General features: G+C 48.2%; 1 protein-coding gene across 1 annotated transcript in view; it reads left to right on the top strand.

The window, feature by feature from the left end:
• The window catches only part of LOC146805589 (E3 ubiquitin-protein ligase HERC2-like), a 1563844-nt gene that overhangs the window by 908042 nt on the left and 633112 nt on the right, over positions 1–22690 (top strand). Inside the window, 1 exon segment of the mRNA XM_085622871.1 lies at positions 6762–6987. Within this exon segment, the coding sequence (XP_085478997.1) occupies positions 6762–6987 (226 nt within the window).

The raw sequence follows: 22690 nt of genomic DNA on the forward strand, positions 1-22690 counted from the left end.
TAATAAATGACAACACAACTCAAGAAGGAGGTCCACATCAATTTATAAAAATAGCAAGTATCTTTATATATTTTAGGCATTAGAGAAAAATTGTTTAGGTTACTCCTTTTTTAATATAATTTTTTTTCAGTTCAAAAAGTGGACACTGAGTTTTGCAATTTTATCCTTTAGAAAGAAGAACAAATTCTGCCAACAGATACAGTAGTCAATTTATAGGAGTTAAGATGAGTGGTGGGCAAGGGCAAAGGCAGCACTAACAGTACACCACGAGTGGCCAGGTGCAGGGTGCAAAATAGCGTTGGTAGTCCAGTAATTTTCAATAGGGATCGGTCGCTGTAAAAAGAGGATGCAGGCTCTGCCTAGTAAGCCAGTCGGGGTGAGCCAACTTGGGGTTCAATGCTTGCGATGCTCGGGGAAGTAGGAACACCTGGGGTACTCTTCTCCATGGTCCGGGGCCAACGGATGCAGAGGCATTTTTAGGTGTCTGGTTTCTGTTACCTGGAGCAGTCCCTGTCGAAGGGGGCTTGTGTGCAGAGGCCGCAGGCACCGTCGGAGAGTCCATGAGGGGTGAAACCACAATAGACTCGAGCTCTGTAGGGCTGGGGAACTTTGTTAGCACCGGTGGCCCACTTCAACTAGGGCCGGAGGCGACGAGTGCAGTGGTAACTTTGGGTGTCAGATTTTGGTGCTTCCGAAGGCGTCAGAGTCATTTCTTTTGGAGTTTATGCAGGAAGCAGAGAACAGTTCCGCAGTTCTTCAGGACTTCTTGGTCTTTATTGAAGGCAGGCTGTCCTCCCAGGTTTTGGAGGCACACAGCTGCAGGATGAGTCGTCTTTGGCGCAGGTTGGACAGAGAATGTCAGACAAGAAAGCAGGGCTGGGGCCAAGTCAGGTGCTCTCTTCAGTCTTCTGCGGCTCTTTGTGTCCTTCTTCTTTGTAGGTCGTCAGGATCTGCTTCTCTTTGCCAGGGACTCCTCTAAATACTGAATTTAGGGGCATTAGGGGAGTGTAATGTAGTAGCAAATGGGCTACTGACCCTTGGGGTAACTGCGCCCCCTAAATGACCATTTCCTGTGGAAAGTGGGCATAACCCTGTCCCAGAATTCCTAACTTATGTCATTACAAAGATAGCAACTTCTGAAAATGGTGTCCACCTCAAAGTAGACCACCGTAGGGGTTGTACTATCCTAGAGATGACATTCCTATCTGACTAGCTAATTTTCCCACCTGCCCAGGGGGGCTCTCGACAGGGGAGGTGGCTTCCTTTCCTGTGAGGGGAGCCAAATGCGTATTCCAAAGGCGGCAGCTTCGTTGAAGCTCGCCGGCCCAAGGAGACTAATCAGCAGGCCATCCAATGGAAGGGAGTGTAACACCCCCTTACTGGACAGACGTTTGTTCTGGGTCTCTTGAGAGGAAAGGCTCTCACCCTGGTGGTCAGAACAGTGTCTCAGGTTGCAGGCTGGCAGAAACCAGTCAGGAAGCGCACCAGAGGCCGGTAGGTTTTCAGGGGCACCTCTGAGGTGCCCCCTGGGTACATGTATTGGTAAATCCAACCCTGTCATCAGTGTGGGTTTACCAATACGAGATGTTTGATACCAAACATACCTATTTTCAGTAAAGCAATCATGCAGCGGGGGAACTTGTTTTCACCAGTGTCCAGCAAATGTTTTAAAATGGCTTCCCTGGTCACTTGTACTGGCAGTAATAGGACTGATCAGCACAGGGGCGTATCTGCGCATGCAGGTATGTCCTCACATGTATTATTCAGCACCCTGCCTTAGGGGGGGGTTTGGCCTGCTGTAGGTGTCTTACAAATGGCATGCAGTGGTAGGGGACAGCTCACACAGGGGTATGTGACATGTCGTGTTTTCACTTTTGTCTGCACCAAGACACGCAGGCTGCAATGGCATTCTTGCATATGCTTGGTGAGGGCTGCTTTATGGGTGGCATAATTCGTTCTGCTTCCCTTAGGGACAGTTTTTAGAACCACAGGGGTACTATTTACTAGAGACTTACAGAGGGTGCTAAAGGTTTTGCCAATAGGGTTAACAATTGTACATATTTGGGCAAAGAACACTGGTACTGGGGACCTGGTTAGCAGGAACCCAGTACGCTTCAGTCAAAGGTGCATCAAATACCAGGCAAAAAGTGTGGGGTACTCCGTCAGTTCCTGGCTTCCTACACCATCGATAGTAAAGTGGCGTATAAAAACTCCCAGATGATGAAAATCAAACGCCTTCCTGATGTCGACGGATATACTAGCAAATCCGGTGGGAGGCGCTCTTGCATGTCCAGTATATAAATCAACTGGTGTATATAAGGCAAGGTGCTACGGGTAGGGAGGAACCCTGTATGATCAGGGTGTATCAGTTTACCACAAAACGAAAAGGCGGGGCTGGGAGCTGATAAAGGTCCATTACCCAGGCTCCGAGGGCAATTGTAATGTCAACCACGAAGGTGATAGCTCAATGAGCATGAAGGGGAATCCTACAGAATATTTCTTGTTGCCTTCACACACCCCTAGGGATGTCATGCTTCATTATTGGGCATTGCTCCTCATGGAGCCGGTGCTGCTGTGCCCTACGGGCCCCACAGAGGGTCACTTTGGCAGAGATCTTTTTTTTTGTTTTGCCCTATGATGAAAAGGTGTATGTGTGAGGGTGTAATGGGTGTGTGGGGTAGGCAAAGGTAGGAAATATAAAGAATAAATCTGACTAGGAGAAGCCATAAAACTGATTTAATGTGATGCTTTTCTGACAAGATTAAAAGCACCAAAAAATGGTTAAAGATACTGGTGGGGCATAATGTTCCCTATGAGCGCGAAAAAATGTGATTTGATCTCCATGTTTCATGCCTTTTTAGTCCCTATCGGATCCACTACACTTCGTCAGGACCAGAACAAAGGTGGATGATAAGCCTACCCCACACTTATGATGTGTTGCAGGTATTCCACAGTAGTAAAAATACCTGGACTTAAAGGAGCTAGGTTACAATCATCCACCTAAAGAAAACATGATAAATAAACAAAAAGAATTAGAAAACCGCATACCTCAAATGATATGTCAATGGATTCCTGGAAATGCCAGTGACAAATGTCTATACCTGTAGACATGTACATGCTGTGGGAAGTATTCATGGTTGCCCCAAAGCTGTGTGTAATCAAGGCTGTCATCACTAATGCAGCGCTTCAGAGCAATAAAGAAAAGCACACACAATGCAACAACACTTAGATACCCAAATCACATGCATGCTGGTGGGATACTATGGAAAGTTGTGTGACTCCTATGAATCTCATAAAGGAGCCCTATCCTATGCTATAATCATCAATATCCCATTGGTCGATGCAGAGGTCAACGTACTGCTGCTGACCAGAAAAAATGGGGTCAAAAAATCATTAAGTATTAAAGTGTTTATTAGGGAGCCAAGCATAACGTAAAAACTATAAGGGCCTCGTAGAAATGTACTCACTTATTTCTGGTGCGTGGAAAGCTCTCGGCCTACCCTCCTCCGCTTGTCTGTATAGAGACTGAGCAGAGTAGGCAGTCTGAGATATAAAGTAATCGGCTGAGTACTACCAGGTGTGCTGATCCATGACTGGGGTCAGGTGTTATGCAGTGGGATCCTGACGTGTGTGGCTTGGGCGGTCTCAATGAGTTCTGGCCTTTGTGTGGGACAAGATGAAGTTCCCTAGGCATTTTGATACTCTGCTAGGAGTATACCATTTGGCCTACATGATTCATCAGATACTTTTTCCAGCCAGTCCCATGCCGCAGCAAAAATGTGACTTGTACTATGCTTGTATTCTCAGGTGGGCTGGGAATAGCAAAGAATAGGGTAAGCTCAACTCATGAAATGTCTTCCCCACAGCGATAAACAAAGCCCTCTGTGTTTGGACCTGGAGGGTAGAGTCAGAATAGATAGAAACCCAAGCATTCTCTACAATGAAAGGGCCGTTGCTGTGTGGCTGCTGGAGTAGGAAATCCCTATTGTGGAAATTAAGTAAGTGGACCACCACCGGGCAGGAGGAGAGGGGGCCCGGTTTGGGCATCCGTTTGGGTACTCTATGTGCATGTTCCAGCCTGTAGTACTTTGACAGGCCCTCTGGGATCACAACATCTTCTAGCCAGTCTTCTGAGAAACTAAGCTCCACCTGCTCCGGTAGTCCAACAGCTCAGTGTTCCATATTCAATATCTCACGCGTTAGGGTTTGGACTGGGACCTCCAAGGCAGACACTCACTCAGAATTTTCTTAGAATCTTCACAACAAGGCTCAGTTCAACCGCTGTAGAGTCGGTCTTACCCTCTAGCCGTTCTCCGGTGGAATCAATCCCTGCCAGCAGTTAATCAAATTTGCTGTCGAATTTAGAGGCCTTCCCCGGCACCCTGCTTGATCGCCTTCTGGGGGGAGCCCGCCGAGGCATCGTCTTTAGATCTGAGTGTGACACATGGCGTAGATGAACAAGGGAGATCAAAACATGAAATAGCCCAGTAAGCAAGAGCCACCAGTGGCAGGCCCAATACGTTTAACATTGTCAGCTGTACCCAGAGAGAAAGCAAGAGATGTAGAATGACTAGTAGGGCCTTGTAGGAAAGAGCCCTTTTTTGCATGGTTACCCCCCCACTTTTTCCCTGATGTTGATGCCCTTTTGACTAAGTGTGCCCTCGGTTCCAGCCAACCAAGTACCAAGGGCCTATGTTCTTTCCCTAAAACGGTACTGTTGCACACCCAGTTGGCAACTCTCCTAGCATGATTAATGCCAACTAATTTCCTGTGACCCCCTTCTCCAGTCGGCGTTAAAGAGAATTGAAGCATTCGGGAAGCAGAAGTTTACCTGGCTAGCCTAGCCCTTCCGTCAGTCAGTGCCAGCTGCTTGCCAGGTAGGTACTCCCACCCAGTTAAGAACATGGTAGTCAGCAGTCTTGGAGGAATTCCGTGTCAGCCCGTCTCAGACTGTTCAGGATGCAGCCAAATGTGTTAAAAGATCAGGGCTGGACACTAATGACTATGTAGACAGAGCAGTCGGGGACTAACGTGATGTGCTATGTCCACACATGGATGAGATCCATGGGCTTCTTGAGTGACGTTCAAGCATCACTCTGAGCTATGCTATGAGTCTTGCATAATGGGGCAGGTTTGTTGCTTGGTGTGGCACCCATAGTACTGACCAGTTGTAGACCAAACTGTCAGATGTATTGTTGTTTGTTTTGTCTTTGGCCCAACAAGGACTTGCAGTGGGAACTGTTAAAGTTTATTTGTTACCTCTTTTGGCCTTTTTCGGGTTTACTGAACCAGTTGTGATCCGGTTTCATAAAGGCTTACTTCATATGTTTCCTCCTAAACCCATTGAGATGCCACAGTAGGATCTTAATTTGGTCCTTACTTTTCTCATATGCAGCCCTTTTGAGACGATGTACAGCTGACCTTTGCGCCTCCTGACTCTAAAGATGGTCTTTCTTGTCATAACTTCAGCTCATACGTGAGTGAGCTTTAAGCTTTTTCAGTCCAGCCGACCTACACCATCTTCATTCATGACAAGCTGGTGCTGAGCGAGCGGCCTTTCTGACAAAGGTTTTGACTCCCTTTCATGTCAAACAGTCCATCGCATTTCCGATGTTCTTTGCTCTACCTCTCCGAAAGAGGAGAGACTACATCGTTTGGACCCAAAAGGGTGATGCATTTTTACATCTACCATACCAAGAAACGTTGGATAGACAATCAGCTCTTTGCAAGTTTCTGCGGGTCAAAGAACAGCAAGGCAGTGTAGAAAAGGACTTTGTTCATGTGGGTAGTTCTCTGCATCAAGATCCTTCACTGGTTAAGAAGTAGCCTCCACAAGGGCTAAGGGTCCATTCCACTAGGCTGCTACCACTATGTTGGCATATGGAGTGCTTTCCCTGAATATTTGTCAGGCCACACGTTGGGCATCAGTGCACTTGTTCACCAAGCACCACTGCCATTTCTTAACCATCACTTGATATTCACTCTGATTGTGGTATTTTATATTTTTATTGTTTTGTAATATTTTGATTAATACAATACATTTTACTTCACTACTGCCTTGACAGCTAGGTCGGACTGGAGGGGCATTTTGGCTTTTCGGTTCTTCAGGACGTTTTGTTCTGAGTCATTCTACAGACCCACCACCTGGATCGGTATCTATTTTAAAGGTGAGGACTCTGCAGTTAGAAGTATTTATCAGAAGAACAAGTTACTTACCTTAGGTAACTGTCTTACTGGTGAATACATTATCTAACAGTTGATTCCTTACTAACTTCCCGTGCTGTGGAATATCTTCTTTTCCATCTAAAGCGGGCACAAATTAGAGATCTGTATATTGGCACAGGTTAATTAGTTTTTGCGCTCTGGATCCAAGAATGCGAACAGTGTCAAGAAAGAAACTGATGTCAGTGCGCATGAGTGGTGCTTATATGCGGCTCCAACTGTCACTTCCTGGGCAGAACAAGAATGAAGCAGAGCTCCACAAAGTCACATGCTGTGGCACAGGGAGTATGCTGAAAAGTCTTCCAGATCTAGTCTGACGCCTGGGGATATTACAAAGGTCAAGTCTGCAGTTAGAGTGTCCACCAGAAAAGAGTTACCTATGGTAAGTAACTTGTTCTTCTGTTTCTTAAGGTTCACTGTAAAGGTATATACTTTACTGTCTAATTTTACATTATTACCATGTTCGATATGTTTAACAATAATTTTAGAAAATGTTCTATTTAGTAATGCTAAAGTAATTGATTTTGGTGTCTTGCTAGGTATATGCTTGGGGAGACAACGATCATGGTCAACAGGGAAATGGAACCACAACGGTCAACCGAAAACCCACATTAGTCCATGGCCTGGAAGGGCAGAAAATAACCCGTGTAGCCTGTGGATCCTCCCACAGTGTATCCTGGACAACTCTTGATGTAGCAACACCCTCTGTTCATGAGCCAGTTTTGTTCCAGACTGCCAGGGATCCTCTTGGCGCTTCCTACCTTGGTAGGGTTCCTTGTCACTTTTAACATCGTCCCTTTCCTTGTGCCAGTTCATGTAGCTAAATGTGTGCAGATCCTAAAGACAATACCTTTATCAGAATGCCCAAACTATCTTATTCCATCTTATAATAAGGCAGAAATGTGCTTAACATTATCGACTTTTTACTGCTTTGACCCATATACGTAGCGAGAGCTTTCCATTTATTGTATGCTAGTCTGTGGGTGATGGTGTAATTCTCAGTTGATTCTTCTGCTGTATGCTGCGTGTATGCCAAATTTAGAAAGAAGAGGTATATTTTCCAAAACTAAACGTGGGGATTTACTTTCTACTTTGGTTTGTATTCACGTGGTGACAATTTCAGGTGTGAGACAGGTAAATTTAATTCTTCACTCTGAATTGGGTCTGTTGTCATGCATGCTGGTCTCCTGCCACTTTCCAGAATGTACAGTGTCTAGAAGGCTACACATCTTAAATCTTTCTGGCAGCTGGTTTGGACTCTATGAACCTTGCTACTCATATTAATAATCCCAGTTAGTACAGTATACTACCAATTTAAGGCATCTTGCAGGTAGCTTGTCATGGGGGCCTGTTAAGACAGATTTCCCTCAGTCCTTTAACCTGACCTTTGTTCAGTACTGTTATCATATTAACTTGCATAGGCTTGCATAAATTTATGATGAAATGACAAACATTTTACCTGGCAAAGTACGCTGTCAGAGCTGCAGTCTGTTGAATTGTAGCCCCAGAATGCCAGTGATGAATAAGAGCCACTCTTGCATGTTAAAAGTGTAAAGTCAGCCCTTTATAGCAGCAAAGAGGGGATGTTTATAATGGTCCACGCCTACCTTGTCCACTTATGAAATTAGTCTTTTTACAAAATGTTCATTGGGTACTGGACAGTCTTTTATTTTTTTTGTTGAGGATTTTATATAGCACTCCTATTGATTACTTAACATATCTGATAGACATCTAGCTACAAATTCCTTACCTTTGAATTTCCCAAGCATCCGACTGGATCCAAAAGATTTTTCTTTGAACAATACCCATGCGCACCAGTAGGTGCTATTAGTCGGCTCCATGTGGCGTCGTCCACAGGAAGTGACGTCCTCGTCATCTTTATAGGCGCCACCTCGGCGTGCTGACATCAGTTCTTTTTTTTCCACGCCAATCAAGCGCTAATCCATGAAGAGAGCTACCCTCTGTTACTTTTTGACATGATTTTTCGACTTACTGTCAACCCATGTTTCTGATGTGTACGAAGTGTGTAGGAAGTCACTCTAGGAAGACTTCAAGGTTCAAACCGTGCAGTGCCTGCCATCGTGCCATGCTGGTGAGGTAGTAGCCTTTGGTTTGCTGGTGGTGTCTGGAGCTTGACCACGACTCCAAGTTGTGCTCCAATTGCCATGGCATGGCTCCCAAGACTTGGAGGGAGCGGTCCCTAAAGCTGCTTTTGGCCCGGTTGGCAACCCCATGCCCGACTCCTCGGAGGTCTCAGTCCCGGTCGAGGGGAAGGTTCAGGAACTGCTCCAGGAATCCCAAGCCCTCTCCATCCCTCTAATGATCCTCGGTACACTTGGGTAAGTGGCACAAGAAGTTGAAGTGTGGTTCGCCCTCTCCCATCCGTTAGCCAAAGCGACAGGGGAGCATAGGTGTTCAAGGCCTCGTTCTCTGTAACCTGCGTCTGGGTCGGCCCCGTGCCTCCCTCTTTTCCAGCAGCTGAAGTGACCCTGCTCAAAGTTAAGAATTTGAGACCATTTGCCTGATTTTTGAGAGGCCTGAACCCTCCGGCATGCCTACGGGCATCGCAGGGTAAGAGGGGGCTCCATCGGGTTCCGCACCAGGGGCTCTCGTGCTGATTGCCTCAATCAGCCAACATGACGGGGGAGCCTAGGCCATGTTCTCCGTAACCTCCCCATTCCGGCCATGGATCCGGACCAGCACCGGTTGTACCATTGCGACCTTCCCAGATGCTGATGCTCTCTGCGCCAGCCCTATTCTGATCCCAGACGACACAGAGCTGGTACCGTGTCGACGGACACCGCTTCCGGCGCCGACAGGACCCATTTGCCCTATATCATCTCCTGAGCCTTATTTGAATAGGCCGGGATTGGGAGAAGAATGGGAGGGTTAACTGGACCCTTTAGAATACTAGCAGTATGATCAAGACATAAACTGGTATTGTATAGTAATTGTATTTATATAGTGCTTACTACCCTTGACGAGGTTTCGAATCACTTTTTTTGGCAAGTAGCACGCTACTCCGGAACCCATAATGGATTAGTGGTGAATTAGTATTGTGAAATATGAAAGTAATTTGAGTGGTGGATATGTTAGTCAGTTAATTGGATTGAGAAGGCTAGTGGAGGGATAGAAGAGGGAAAAAGGTTTACATTTATATAGCGCTTTCTACCCTGATGAGGTGTTGAAGCGCTTATTTGGCAAGTAGCACACCTACTCCGGAACGCATAAAGGATTAGTGGTGAATTTGTATAATGAAATATGAAATTAATTTGAGTGGTGGACATGTTAGTCTGTTCTTTGGATTGGAAGGGATAGTGGAGGAATAGAAGAGGGAAGGATTTAGAAATTATTTTTTTTTGGGAGCTCATAGCAGTAGGAAGAAGCTTGGGATGCCTAAAAGGCAGGTGGAGGGGGAAGAGTCTAGGAAGGGTTTAGAAGGGCTTGTTTGGTAGATCTGAATAGTAAAAGAGGCATGAGATGATGCAAGGAGGGGTAGAGTAGGGAAGAGTTTAGGGAGGGTTATTTTGGGGTTCATAGTAGTGGTATGGGGTTTGGGATGAATGAGAGTGTGGAAGTAGAGGATATATTGAGAGTGGTATAGGTTGAGATATAGGGTAGTGCATTGGATATGCTGAATTAGAAGAAAAGTAATACATATATAGATTTTGTTTTTTTTGTAATTCAATAGTGAAGCAATTGTAAATAAATAGTTACGATAAAGGATTTGCTTATTTATGCAGTCACTTATATACATGTTAAAAACCTAGAATAATTTAACTATCATTAATATGTACATTTGTCAAGCAGAACTAACGAATATCTGTATTTTAAAAACATAATTATTATACATGTTTATACAAAACAATACACTTATATAGGTACATATCTATAGTCCAAATTATTTCTTCTGTACAGAGGAATATGCTGTATATTTCGGTTTGTGCATGGTGGTTATGTGGGTATGAGGAATTGAGTGAGGCCAGTGGACTGGATATCCCCCCCCCCAATACTGGCATTATTTCTCCTCCCATCATGGCTACGGAGGAGGGTGCATTTTATGCTATGGTGGTGCTCAAGGCAGCTGAGGTCCTTGACCTTCAGTTACCCACAGTAGTGGTCAAGATTAACATCTTGACGGAGGTGCTACAGCTGGGAGCTTCCTTTTTGGAACCCTTGCTCCCATTTAAGTAATCCCTTACGGACGTCCTTCTGGGAACCTGTGAACAAGCAAGACGATCACCCGCCGCCACCGCCCTGCCACTGGTGTCCTCAACTTCCTCACTACCATCCCCACCTCAGAGAGTGGTGATCCAAGTCTCTACTTCCCATGGCACATTCCCTGCCCCCAACCCCCCCAAGACAGGGAATCCAAGTGGCTGGACACTTTGGGCAAGAAAATGTTTTCTTCTGCCAGCCTTGCAGTGGAGTCAGTGGACACTGCATGCTTATGGGGCAGTTATTCTCACTCTGTGGGAAATGGTTGCACAAGTGCTGCCACAGATCCTGGAGGAGGCCCAGACAATCCTCTTCTAAGCAGTATCAGATTGGTGAGATGCATCAAAGTATTCCATCCAATGTGGTTTAGACGCAACCGACTTGCTGAGCAGAGTGATTTCCATGGTGGTGGCTTTTTGACGCCATGCCTGACTAAAAACATCTGGCTTTTCAGGGACTGTCCAGCCTAACTCACAGACATGCCCTTTGATGGCAGCCGTCTCTTCAGAGATAAGGCAGACAAGACGCTGGACCGCTTTAAGGACAAATGGGCTATGGCCAAGCCCTTGGGCCACTCAGCTGCTCCTCGTTCCCAGTATGCTTTTTACTCCCTTTTGTGGCTACGGAAGGGGTTTTCAACCGTGCCAACCCTATCCCAGGCACTGAGCTGCAAAAGTTCCACAACCTCTGTGCGAACGTTCGCTCCGACCGCAATAGTCGGGTAGACAGTGGTCAGGTCAAGCCTCTCCCGGGTGATCAATAATTTTGCTCCAGGAGAAAGTTCTGACTCTCAGCCAAGGAAGCTATGGAGAGGGTTCTGGCACAAGAAGTAGGTCGTGATTGCTATTCCCGCTACTTTCTGGTCCCGAAAAAGGACAGGGACCTTTGTTCTATCCTAGACTTTCAAGCCCTCAACTACTTCCTCAAAATGGAGAAATTCGAGATGCTCACATTGGCTCAGGTCTTGTCGGCCCTGGCCCTAGGAGTGGAGCTGCTGCACATCCCCCAGCTGCCAGCAGCGTTGGCACTTGTTGGCGGTATAGTTGGGCCTTGCACACTGGTTGCATTCCACTGGATTGTCGGGAGATGTTCAGTCCAACCTGATGGATGTGCCATTTGATGGATCGCCTGTATTTGGTGAGAATTCCGATTCAGCCATTGAGAGTTTCAGACAGGGGTGGTCTGAGACTTGTTACCTGGGCTGCCCTACCCCACCTCTGTTTCACATGCAGTACCACAAGTTGTGTGGTACTCCAAGAGAGCCATTTCGGCAGCTTTGGCCATTCCAGTGATTTCAGTAGCCCAACCAGTTCCTACACTGGTGCAGAGGTTAAGGTGACTCAAGGAGTGAAGCAGCAACTTTCAACCCCCTTTCCTCCCCATCATCAAACTCACTTTAGCTCCCTCCCAAGTTTCTCAAGGGAACACATGAAGATCTGATAGGGGGTTTCGAAGTGTTGGCTTTGTTTTTTCTGTCTGTGGAATTGGCAGGAAATCACAATGCCAGCCTACGACCTGTCTTTCAAGGAGTTCCCCCCACAGTTCCATGTGTTCTCTCGACTTTAGCTGCAAATCATGTGCGATTCTTGCTGAGCATTTTCTGATAGGCTGCACTCACTACCAGTTTTCAGTCCTCTCATTCGGTTTTAAATCGGCACTTCTAGTTTTTGTCTAAGGGAAGTCAGTGGTGACGTTGCATCTCCACAGGGTGGCGATGTGTGTATTCTGCTACCTTTATGTCGAGCTGCTGAAGTTGGAATCCCTGCAGCTGGTGTCTGACCATCCGAGTTCCACAGCATCAACGCTCTTTGGTTTGGGTTTTTCATCAACATGCTCAATTTTAACCTGGAGCCTCACGAGTGCCTCCTCTTCATCAGGGCACAACATCTCTCGTGGATTTTCTTGCCTCCCCAGAGAATTTGCAGCATTTGGGAGTGGGGCATTTTTCCCGGCACCAACAGTCCTCGTACTGTTCTGTCTTAAAACCTCTTGCATCCTGGTGTGCACCCACACTTGTTGGCACATGCAGGACCTTCAGTAGTGCCTCTGTATAGAGAAGTTAAAGTGCAAACTGACAGGAGTCTAAGGATCTTCAGTGGTGGTCAGAGATTGTGGGAGCCCATTCTTACCCCTGCCGGAAATCAACAAGGGTGATGTCGGATGCTTCTACCCTGTGATGGGGTGCACGTTTGGACATCTTGAAAATCACAGGACCTTCCTTTCTAGCAGAGTAGAGATGTACGATTTATCTGTTTGAACTTCGGTAGATGCATCTGACACTGAAGGAGTTCTCAACCTTCCTTCTTGGCCGATAAGTTCAGGTCCTCAAGGACAATGTGGTACATCAATAAACTGTGGATTCGATTTGCATCCCCTGCGATAGAGAGCGATGAAGCTGTAGGCTTATGCTGAGGATCAAAGGATCTGGTTGGACCTCTTTTGCACTCGAAAAGGCACACTGTTCTGCGCTCTTCAATTACTGTTGTTGAGAGCTGTGGGAGTAGCATGTTGCCACACCTGAAGTGGGACTTCTCCGTTGTTTGTTCATTTCCATTCCTGATTCCAGTGGTTTTGATGAAGCTCTGTCAGAATTGTGTTTAGATCATTTTAATTTCATGACTCGCATTGGAGTTTATGGTACGCAGATCTGCTTTGCTTGTCCATGTGTCCTTCCGTTCCTCCCAGAACATACTTCCTTTTGCAGTCAGAGGGCCAGGTCCTGCATTCCAGCCTCCAGTACCTTCCCAATCATGCTTTGAGGTTGAGTGGGACCACCTGAGTTCTTTCAGTTTACTGTCTGAGGTGGTGGACGTCTTCTCATCAGCACATTGCCACTCAGCTAAATGTGTTTACTCTAGACATTGAACGTGGTTTGTGTTTTGGTACGCTAAGGAGGAGATCGTTCCCATTAAAGGAGTCTTTAATATGTGTTGCTCTCTGCTCTTTCTTTAGCCTGGGAAGGCGTTTAAATGAATACAATTAAAGGTTACATTTTGGACTTGTCAGACTTTATTTTGCTTACCTGACCAAACTACACTTTTTAAGTCTTTAATTGTCATGAGGTTTCTTAAAGGGCTGACCGATATGTTTATTCCATCAATGCTCATAATACCTCAGTGGGACCTTAACTTATTACTCACTTTTCTGATGGGATCCCTGTTCTAGCCAGTGCACAGCTGCCCATTGTGTCTGTTGACTATATATTATGTTTCTGATAGCCTTCACCTCGGCCTCTTGTGTTAGTGAGCTACTGGCTTTTCTTTCTTCCCAAATATGCTGGTTTTCATAACAAAGACTTAGATACTTCCAAAGGTTTTCACCCCATTTCACATGGGTCATTCGGTCACTCTACATTCTTTCTACCCACCTCCCCATCTCACCATGGAAAAGGAGATTCCCCATCATTTGGATCTTTGCAGAGCTCTCAGTTATGTGCACAGGACCCAGGGATACTGGATTTATGATTAGCTCATCTTTGGCTATACAGTTGCCAAGAAAGAGCCCTTCAGAAGAGAATACTTTCTAGATTGATTGTGTTGTGTATTATATTCTGTTATACTCTTGCCAGAAGAAGACCCTCCTGAGGGTATTGGGCTTGATCCACCAGGACGAAGTCTGCTCCTTTGGTGCTGTTAGAGGGTGTTCTGGACATCGCTCGGTCTCGGACATACTATTCAGTCCTTACCTTCGCCATGTATTGTTGCTTGGACTCAGAAGTCTGTAGGGATGGCTGTTTTGTCAGATCTGTTCTGCAGGAATTTTTGAATTGACCATCTCCTCAGACACACCGTCGGGGAAATACTGCCTGTGTATTAATTTGGCAGGTGATAAATCTGCAGGTTGAAGTATCCATCAGATAAAAAGTTACCTTCTGTAATGATGTTTATGGTGGATATTCCAACCGCTTGCAGATTCCTCACCAATACCACGCCCCCCTCCATTCTGAGGAATTGTCTTAGTAAAGTGAGACACTTCATAGAATTATTGATCTCGTCTGCCTCATCTCCACCTCTAAGGGCATGAAAAATTGATGAGAAACTGATGTTTGTAGACCAGGGTGGCACCTATAGTATGGCTCTGGTTGCCTCAGGACTGGGATGGTACCCACTGTTAAAGCATAGTGAAGAGCTACTTACCGGCTCAGGGGGGGCGATGGAGTGTCTGAAGGGGATTCATGAGGTGAGGAATCTGCAGGTAGTTAGAGTATGCACCAAAAAGATCTTTACCAAAGGTAAGTAACTTGTTCATATAGCCAAGTTTGGATAGTTTATTTTTCAACTATTTCCCGCACCTCATGAAGTTTGATTTGGCTGGCAATTTTCAGATTAGGGCGTTCTGTTATCTCAGGCTGCGGATTTCCAAGGATCTGCCTCTTTTGTTTCAAAGGCTATTTTGTTGTTTTATAAACATTGACAAGCAATAACGAGCATTACCCAGGCCAATATAATTTACAAAAAAACCCTACCCCCTCCAAACATTCCCTGGTGGGACAGCATAGTAATAGTCAAGGAAACTCCAAAATCCAGGACATTCTATATGACTTTTGCTTATACGCTTAAAGCCTCATTCTCATTGATTTATGTAGAAGGCAGCCCTCAGGCTATAGTTTGTTTCACCAGCTTCAGAGATTTCGGACAGCCCAGAAGGAAGGCCGTGTCTCTTCATATTTGTGCTCTATAACGTAGAGATCCCATGTTAGATTGTCCCATTGCTAGTTAGGGCCATCATTTACTTGATCATTTATGAATTATTGGTATTACAGCCAATTCCACCTCTGGCCTATCACCTGCTTCGCCACCAGGATCACAATTCAATCTATTAATCAGCATTTGTAGAGTGTGGCACTGTCACCCCTGCGGGTATCTGGGTGCTGGGGTGCGATGTCACCATTGTGTAATTCACCAATTAGTATTGATAAACTGTTTGTACTCAGCGGATCTCAAATTCAGTAAAATTATGGAATGGTCCGGTCTTACCAGGCAGCCCAGCACTCCTTTCAGGAGGCTAAGAATTTCCTTCCAGAACATTTGAAAGTGGGGAAAGACCAACAAATATGCTTTTCATCCTCTGTTGGCCACATTCTCTCCATCAAACGCCCACAACATTGTATTCATTCCTTTCAACCGCATTGGCATGAAGTGCTATAATGTCATATGTTTGTACAGAGATTCTCTATTTTGTACGCTTCTGTACGGGGGGGGGGGGTATCTGCCTAGAGTTTCTAATTTCCCTAGTGGGATAGCTCTGTTAAGAACACTTTGCCATCACCTCGTATAAGACCATCGTACTGACTAAAACCATTAATGCTGAGTAAAAGCTTGAATTGAGCCCTTTAGGGGGCTAATAATTAGGGAAACGTTTTTCCCACTTGGTGAGCAGGCTAGTGGCTGCTTCCCTGTTGGTAGGTTGCAGCGCCCAGCGCACTATCTGCTAATGCCACATTCAATCAAATCCCCTGATCATAAACTCTTTTTTTGCATGGTTCAAATGTTTTGATCTCATCCACTTCAAATAAATCTTCTAATATTCTGTACCACCCATCTGCCCAGCAGTTTACTTCCTCTCTTGCATTCCCTGCTGTAAATTCCTGGTTTCTTCATTTTGGGGTGAGGAGGGAAATGATCTAACAGCCCTTTCCTGTGGATGAAATCCCAAATTTCCATTGTTGGTCTAATAATCTCAGAGAAATAGGATACCAAGGGTATAGCATGCTTTGCCAGCCAGGGTATCGCCCGCATGCCTGTCCCATCACTGCTGCATCCATATGGATCCAATGTCTCTTTGTCTCTGTAAAGATGTGGCGTGACCACTCACCTGAAATCTCAGAATGTCCGCAGGAACGATGATCGACAAATGTTCCCAATACCTCTTGGAACACCTCTCTGTGCTGCAACTAGAATGCTCTCACACTGGCAGATCTTTCAAAAGGGAAGGGGAAGTGGATGAGAAAGAAGAGAAGAGAAAAACACTGCTTCTTCACTCAGCCTGGTCCAGCCAGGCATCCCGTCTTGGGTCTCTGAGCAATCGACCGCGTTTGTTGTAATGCCTAGGTCCATTGCTAGGCATTGCAAGTGATCGGGAAGCCATCTTAAATGTATGTACTGGACACTGGGTATTACGAGTGAACCACCTACATAATGGCTTCACTGAAAACACTGATGTTTGGCATCAAACATCTTGTCTTAATACTGTACTGGTGCCACTACCAGATTTATTATGACATGCACCCAGAGGGCACCTTAGTGGTACCCCCTGTAGGAAGCTGGCTCTGTATACACTATACCAAAGTGAGGTATAGTGTGCACAGAGTCCAGTGGCACCCAAAAGGTAGGCAGAGGTAAAGTAGATAGCACCTCACTATCTATTTGTAGTAGTGTGGTTGAGCAGTAAGGCTTTGTCATAGGACAGTGTTAAGCATTTGTTGTACACACTCAGTCAGCAAATGAATTCACCCACTCAAAGACTAAACTTCAGACCAAATTGTTTTTGTCTAAAAATATTCTTTTAGTTATTTTATTTCCCAGAACCAAGGAAGCCTGGCAAAGGTAAGTGATACATACTTTGCAGTAAATATACAGTTGTAATACAGTTTAGATTGTAATTGTATATGCACTTTGTTTTGACTTGCAGTATTGTTACAGGGAAATGCAATGCTTTGTAAAAACAGCACATATAATTTGAATTGGCTTCTTAGTAAAATGACCAGTACATTACTCTCAGATTACTTTTCTTACACAGTGTAGTATACCTGGATACTACACTGGAACATTTCCTGTAAACAGATAGGTAAAAACGTTTTTGTTGTTTAGTACAATTTGAAAGAATTTCTTTAGGTTTTCCAGCTCCACACTGAAAAAACTTTTCATAGAAAAGCAGTCAGTGTTACCCTGTGGAGGAAAATAGTGTTACCGGTTTAAAGGTAATTACTTTGTTGTGGGAGTTGGTGTTCTGGGGTTAGACTCAGGGGTTCCCCAGGGTCAAGGGTATGCTCTTGTTACACCCTCAGCGGCACTAGGACGGCTGGGTGCAGAGTGCTGAGGCCCAATGTTATCCAATGGGGGATAGGGGGCCTCCGGTTGGTGGCTGCTGACGTGCAGGCCACTGGGTTGTGCGAGCAAAGCTCCCGGACTTAAGCTCAGGGCAAATGGGGGTTTAGGTCAGCACAAAAGATGCGCCCTCAGCGGCACTTGGGCGGCCAGGGGTAGAGTGCTGTTTTAGCGTTGAAAGCCCTGTAGCTTTCAAAGGGGAGTCTCCAGTTTGGAAAAGCACTGCAGGCTCGGGGACGAAGGTCTTCTGGGTGCGACCACCACTTGGAGAGGTAGATTGGGATCTTGGGGGTTGGTTAGGCACTCTTGATTGGGCCACCCAAGGCTGTGGGGCGTCGGGTGCAGGGGTGTCTTTTAGGGTCGGATCTTCTTACCAGCTTTTGGTCGTGGTAGGGGGGACCTTCCGGTTTGAGGCTGCAGGCGTCGGCTGGAGGCTTGAGGCAGGTCAGGGGTCACCGGATCTCGGGTCAGGATCGCCAGGGAGACTTCCTCTTGGTGTTGGGCCACGCGAACTCCGGCCGTGGGCGTCGGGTGCAGAGTGGTGCAAACTCATGGATCCTTGCAGAGCTGGAGTCTGTTGTTTGAACAAATCCGGTGTTCACAGGAGACAGAGTCTTTGGAATTGAAGGCAGGCAGGTCCTCTGGGTTTCTTGAGGTTGCTGGCTGCAGGACACACCAGGATTTCGCTGGAGCAGGTTTGAGGTGGGGGAAGGGCCGGTAGGGCTGGGGCCAAGTCAGTGGGAGTCTTCCTCTTGTTAGCTGGCTGCACGGCAGTTCGGTCCTTCTCCTTCTCCTTCTTTTCTTCTTGTTGTTCCTGGATCTGAGGAAGCAAGGTTCAGGGTGCCCCCTAATTAATAGATTTAGGGGCGTTACATGTAGGTAAAGGGCAGGGACCAATGGGCCCCTTCCCTGGGGTGGGTACACCCTTATCGTGCCACCCTCCAGTGGGAGGGGGGGCATGAGCCTGTCCCTGGTTGGCTGAGTCCCCCCATCTGCAAGATGGTGGGGACTGAGAGTTGTGCTTCACCTTGCCTCCCCCACCTGAGGGGTGGAGTTGGCAGAGGTGGGCACACCTTTTTCCCTCACTTGTTTTTCCTGCCGGTTCTCCCACCCAAAGTGGGGGTCAGAACCACTGGGGACCGGTTGCTGAAAGCAGCAAGTGGCCTGGGGAAGCTCATAAAGGTGACATGCCTTTGAAGCTTCCCATTCGTGAACCTGCCCATCCTGGGGTGGAGGCTTGGCACCTCATCCCAGGATGTGCATTGTTTCAGGCCCCCGAGAGCAGCAGGCTCTCACCCAGGGGTCTAGAAACATGTCTGGGGGTGGCAGCTGAAAGCAGCCACTCAGCCTGGACACTAGTGGTAGGTCGTTTTTCAGGGGGCATCTCTAAGATGCCCTCTGTGTGCATTTTTCATTAAATCCCACACTGGCATCAGCGTGGGTTTAATGTGCTGAGAAGTTTGATACCAAACGTCTCAGTTTCAGTGCAGCCATTATTAGTTATGCACCAGGCAGTGTGTCAGTGTAATGGTACAGGGCCTCTAAGAGTGGCGCAATAAGTGCTGCAGCCCTTAGAGGTCTTCCCTGGTCACAGTAGCCTGGGTACCTGTGGTACCGTTTACCAGGGGCTGACCTGATGCCAGAGATGCCAATTGAGTTTTGCTTTTAATGCAGGTTTAGGGAAAGGACATATGCCCTGGGCACCTGATTGGCAGGAGCCCAGGGCACACTCAGTCAAAGCACATCAGCAGTTCAGTAAAAAGTGGGGGCTACCATGCAGAATGAGGGCCCTTTCTCACACACCCTGAAACCCTACTAGTCACATAGTGTGCTGGCTGACTTGTATCTGCCAGCCTGCCACCTTAGACAAGGTTCTGACCCCCTGCTCCGGGATCTGAAACAGTGCATGCTCTGGCGGAAGGTGTCCACACCTCCTCAAGAAGGTTAGCTGGCAAATTAACATCTCAAGGCCAGAGGCTTCAAAGCCTCTACTGCCTTTGAAATTCAACCCCGACTTCCCCCAGACGTGGGGAATGCCACTCGCTGCCCTGAGGCTCATTTGACACCGGAGCAGGCTGAAATTAGATATGCAGAAAGGCATGTCACAATTACAAGCTAGACACACCCCTAAGGTGAACCACCTGAAGTGAACAGTGAAAGAAGGGCTTCACCATCTTGGCTTTGGTGAAACTAGGAACTCTGGGTCAGGGTTATGCCTACTCGTCACAGGAGGTGGTCATATCGGGGGTCTGGACACCCCAGGGGTAGGTAGCCCATTGGCTACTGCCCAACACTCCCCTAAAGGCCCCATAAATTCAATATTTAGGGGTCCCCTAGACTCCAGAAAGACTAATTTGTCTACGTGGGAACCAAAGAAGAAAAAAGGAAGAGCCGTCACCGCAAGAATAGAGGACCAACCCCGAACCCAGCACCAAACCCTGCCTGGCTGCTGACACCTCGACAAGTGCACTCACCCACCGACTTGTCCAAAAGCTCTGCATCCTCCCAGGCCCTTGGAGGACAGTTCAGCCCTTCAACAACCACTTAACATCTCCCTTGGGTGGGCTGGCCATCTGGTCCACTGAGGGAGCATCATGACAGGAAGAGGTTTTCGTTGTTCCAAGAGGTCAGCCCCATTTCTCCACTGAGTTTCGAGACGCTAGATCTTCCAGGAGTCCCCCCCCCCCTGCACCAATACCCTGGATACCGGAGCACTTGCAGCAAACAAAGCTTGTTGAGTATTCAGTCCGGACACCACTGCCACTAAAACTGACTTGCCCGACAAGGGACTTCAGGACTGATGAGGCTCCCACAGAGAGTGGCCCTGTGGCCTGTTTTCTTCCCCCCTACACGTCGGACTTAGAACCATGAGAGCAGCATCTGTCTTTCCTCCCATAGGATAACATCTGAAAGAGACACGTTAGTGATAGATTCCTTACCTTGGAATATCCCCAGGCATCAGACTGGATCTGGAAAGTTTTTGTAGCAGTACCCCTGCGCGCCATTAGGTGACGTCGTGCGTCGCTGGCGTCGTAAGCGCCGAGATGACGTCACAGAGACTACCTAGGTGCCACCCATGCGTGCTGACGTCAGTTCTTTCTATTTCCGTGCCAGCAAGCGCAGATCTGGATAGAGCACGTACCTTAGTCACTTTCTGACTGCTCTTTTGACACTTTTTGTCTCCCCACTTTTTTCTCCTGGTGCACGTAGGGATGCCTGGCTTTAAGTCTTGTGGGGCCTGCTGTTGCAATATGTCGGTGGCGACCCCCCACGATGTTTGCCTGTACTGCCTGGAGACCGACCACGACTCCCGGTCCTGCCGGGACTGTCGGGTCATGGCCCCGAAGGCCTTGAGGAAGCGGCGCCGGAACCGGCACTCGTCTCAACACCGCTCCAGGTCCAGGGACCGTTCCCGGGACCGCTCGCGGGGCCGTAGTCGTCCCTCCTCAGGCTCCAAGTCTTCGCCCTCGGATTCCGGTAAGCGATGACATAAAAAGAAGTCGAAGAAGCGCATTCGCTCTCCGACGTCCGCCCGTCGGTCTTCTGATGCGGACGAGGGGGACAGGGGTTCTGCCCCTGCGGCTCCTTCGGAGCCTGGGAGACCCGCGGCCTACCCGCCTTACCCGGCTCCGTCGGCGACTCCCGAACAGGTGCAAGAATTTCTTGCCACCATGGACCGCCTTTTTAGGCCTCGGGCTCCCGCCGACGATCCTTCGGTCCCGTGTCCAGATCCTGTTGGGCCGCTGGCGGATCCAGCTTCGGCGCCACAGGATCCTACGCCGTTGGCTCCGGCCCCGAAGCCACGAGGTCCGGCGCTGCTGGCTCCGGCACCAGTGCTGCCACCGGCGCCGCAGTGGGTGACATTCGTTCCGCCCTTGCCCCGGTTCCAGGACCATTTCGTTCCTGCCTGGGATCCGTATTGGGAGACGGCCCGGCCCCAGCCGGCGCCGTTCATGGCGCCGTATGTTCCTTCTCCGGCTCCAGCTCTGCCGCCGTGACCTGTTCCTCCTGCAACGGAGGTGGAGGATGACTGGGAGGGGTCCGAGGACCCTCTTGCTCGTCAGTGTGACTCCGAGCAGGACTGGGTGGATGACTTGGAGGACGCCGGCGACCTCGATGTCTCTTCTTACCCGGGGTTTGCCTCTCCCCGCCTACCATGGAGGAGGGCGCTTCCTACACGATGGTGCTCCGTCGGTCAGCTGAGATCCTCAACCTCGATCTTCCTACGGTGGCCCTCAAGACTAATCTCCTCACTGAGGTGCTCCAGACTGCGTTCACTTCGTCAGAGCCTCTGCTTCCCTTTAACGACGCCCTTACTGACGTCTTGTTGGGCACTTGGTCGAGGCTGGCCACAGGGGCCCCTGTGGATAAGAATATCACCAGGCGTCACCGCCCGGCGCCTGGTGACCCCGCGTTTCTGACCACTCATCCCACGCCTGAGAGTCTGGTCATCCAGGCCTCGACGTCGTAGAGTGCCTTTCCCACGGCTCCGCCGAATAAGGAGTCTATATGAAGCTGGAACAGTTCGGTAAGCGTTTGTTCTCTTCGGCCAGCTTGGGGCTCCGGTCGGTGAACACTGCCTGCTTATTGCGCTGCTATTCCCACGCGTTGTGGGATACCGTTGCTCAGGTGTTACCTCAGTATCCTGAGGAGGTCCAGGCGATACTTTCCCAGGCGGTTGCTGAGGGTAAGGATGCAGCTAAGTTTGCCATTCGGTGTGGTTTGGACACCGCTGACTCATTGGGCAGGGCGATTTCTGCGACTGTGGCGCTACGCCGCCACTCCTGGTTGCGATCTACTGGGTTCTCGCCCAATGTCCAGAGCTCGCTCATGGATATGCCCTTTGATGGCACTCGCCTGTTTGGCGATAAGGCAGACAGTGCACTGGGGCGTTTTAAGAACTCACGGGCCACGGCCAAGTCCTTGGGTCTTTCCACGAAGAGCCCAGCCACTCCTGGTTTTCGTTCCTTTCGTGGCCAAGGCAGGGGCACCCAGGCACGTTCCTTCAGCAAGCCTGTGCAGAACCAGTCTCAGCGCAGACGCGTCTTCCACAGGGGCGGGTCTGGGAATCTGCGTGGGGGTCAGTGCTCCTCTGCCCCCACTGCTTCTACCTCAAAACCTTCCTAATCCGAGCTTTATGGAGCACCCCACGCCGGTGGGTGGCAGGATCCGCCACCACCTTCCCCCACTGGCGCGATATCACA

The sequence above is a fragment of the Triturus cristatus genome, chromosome 8 (assembly GCF_964204655.1).
Source record: "Triturus cristatus chromosome 8, aTriCri1.1, whole genome shotgun sequence".
NCBI classification, from domain to species: Eukaryota; Metazoa; Chordata; class Amphibia; order Caudata; family Salamandridae; genus Triturus; species Triturus cristatus.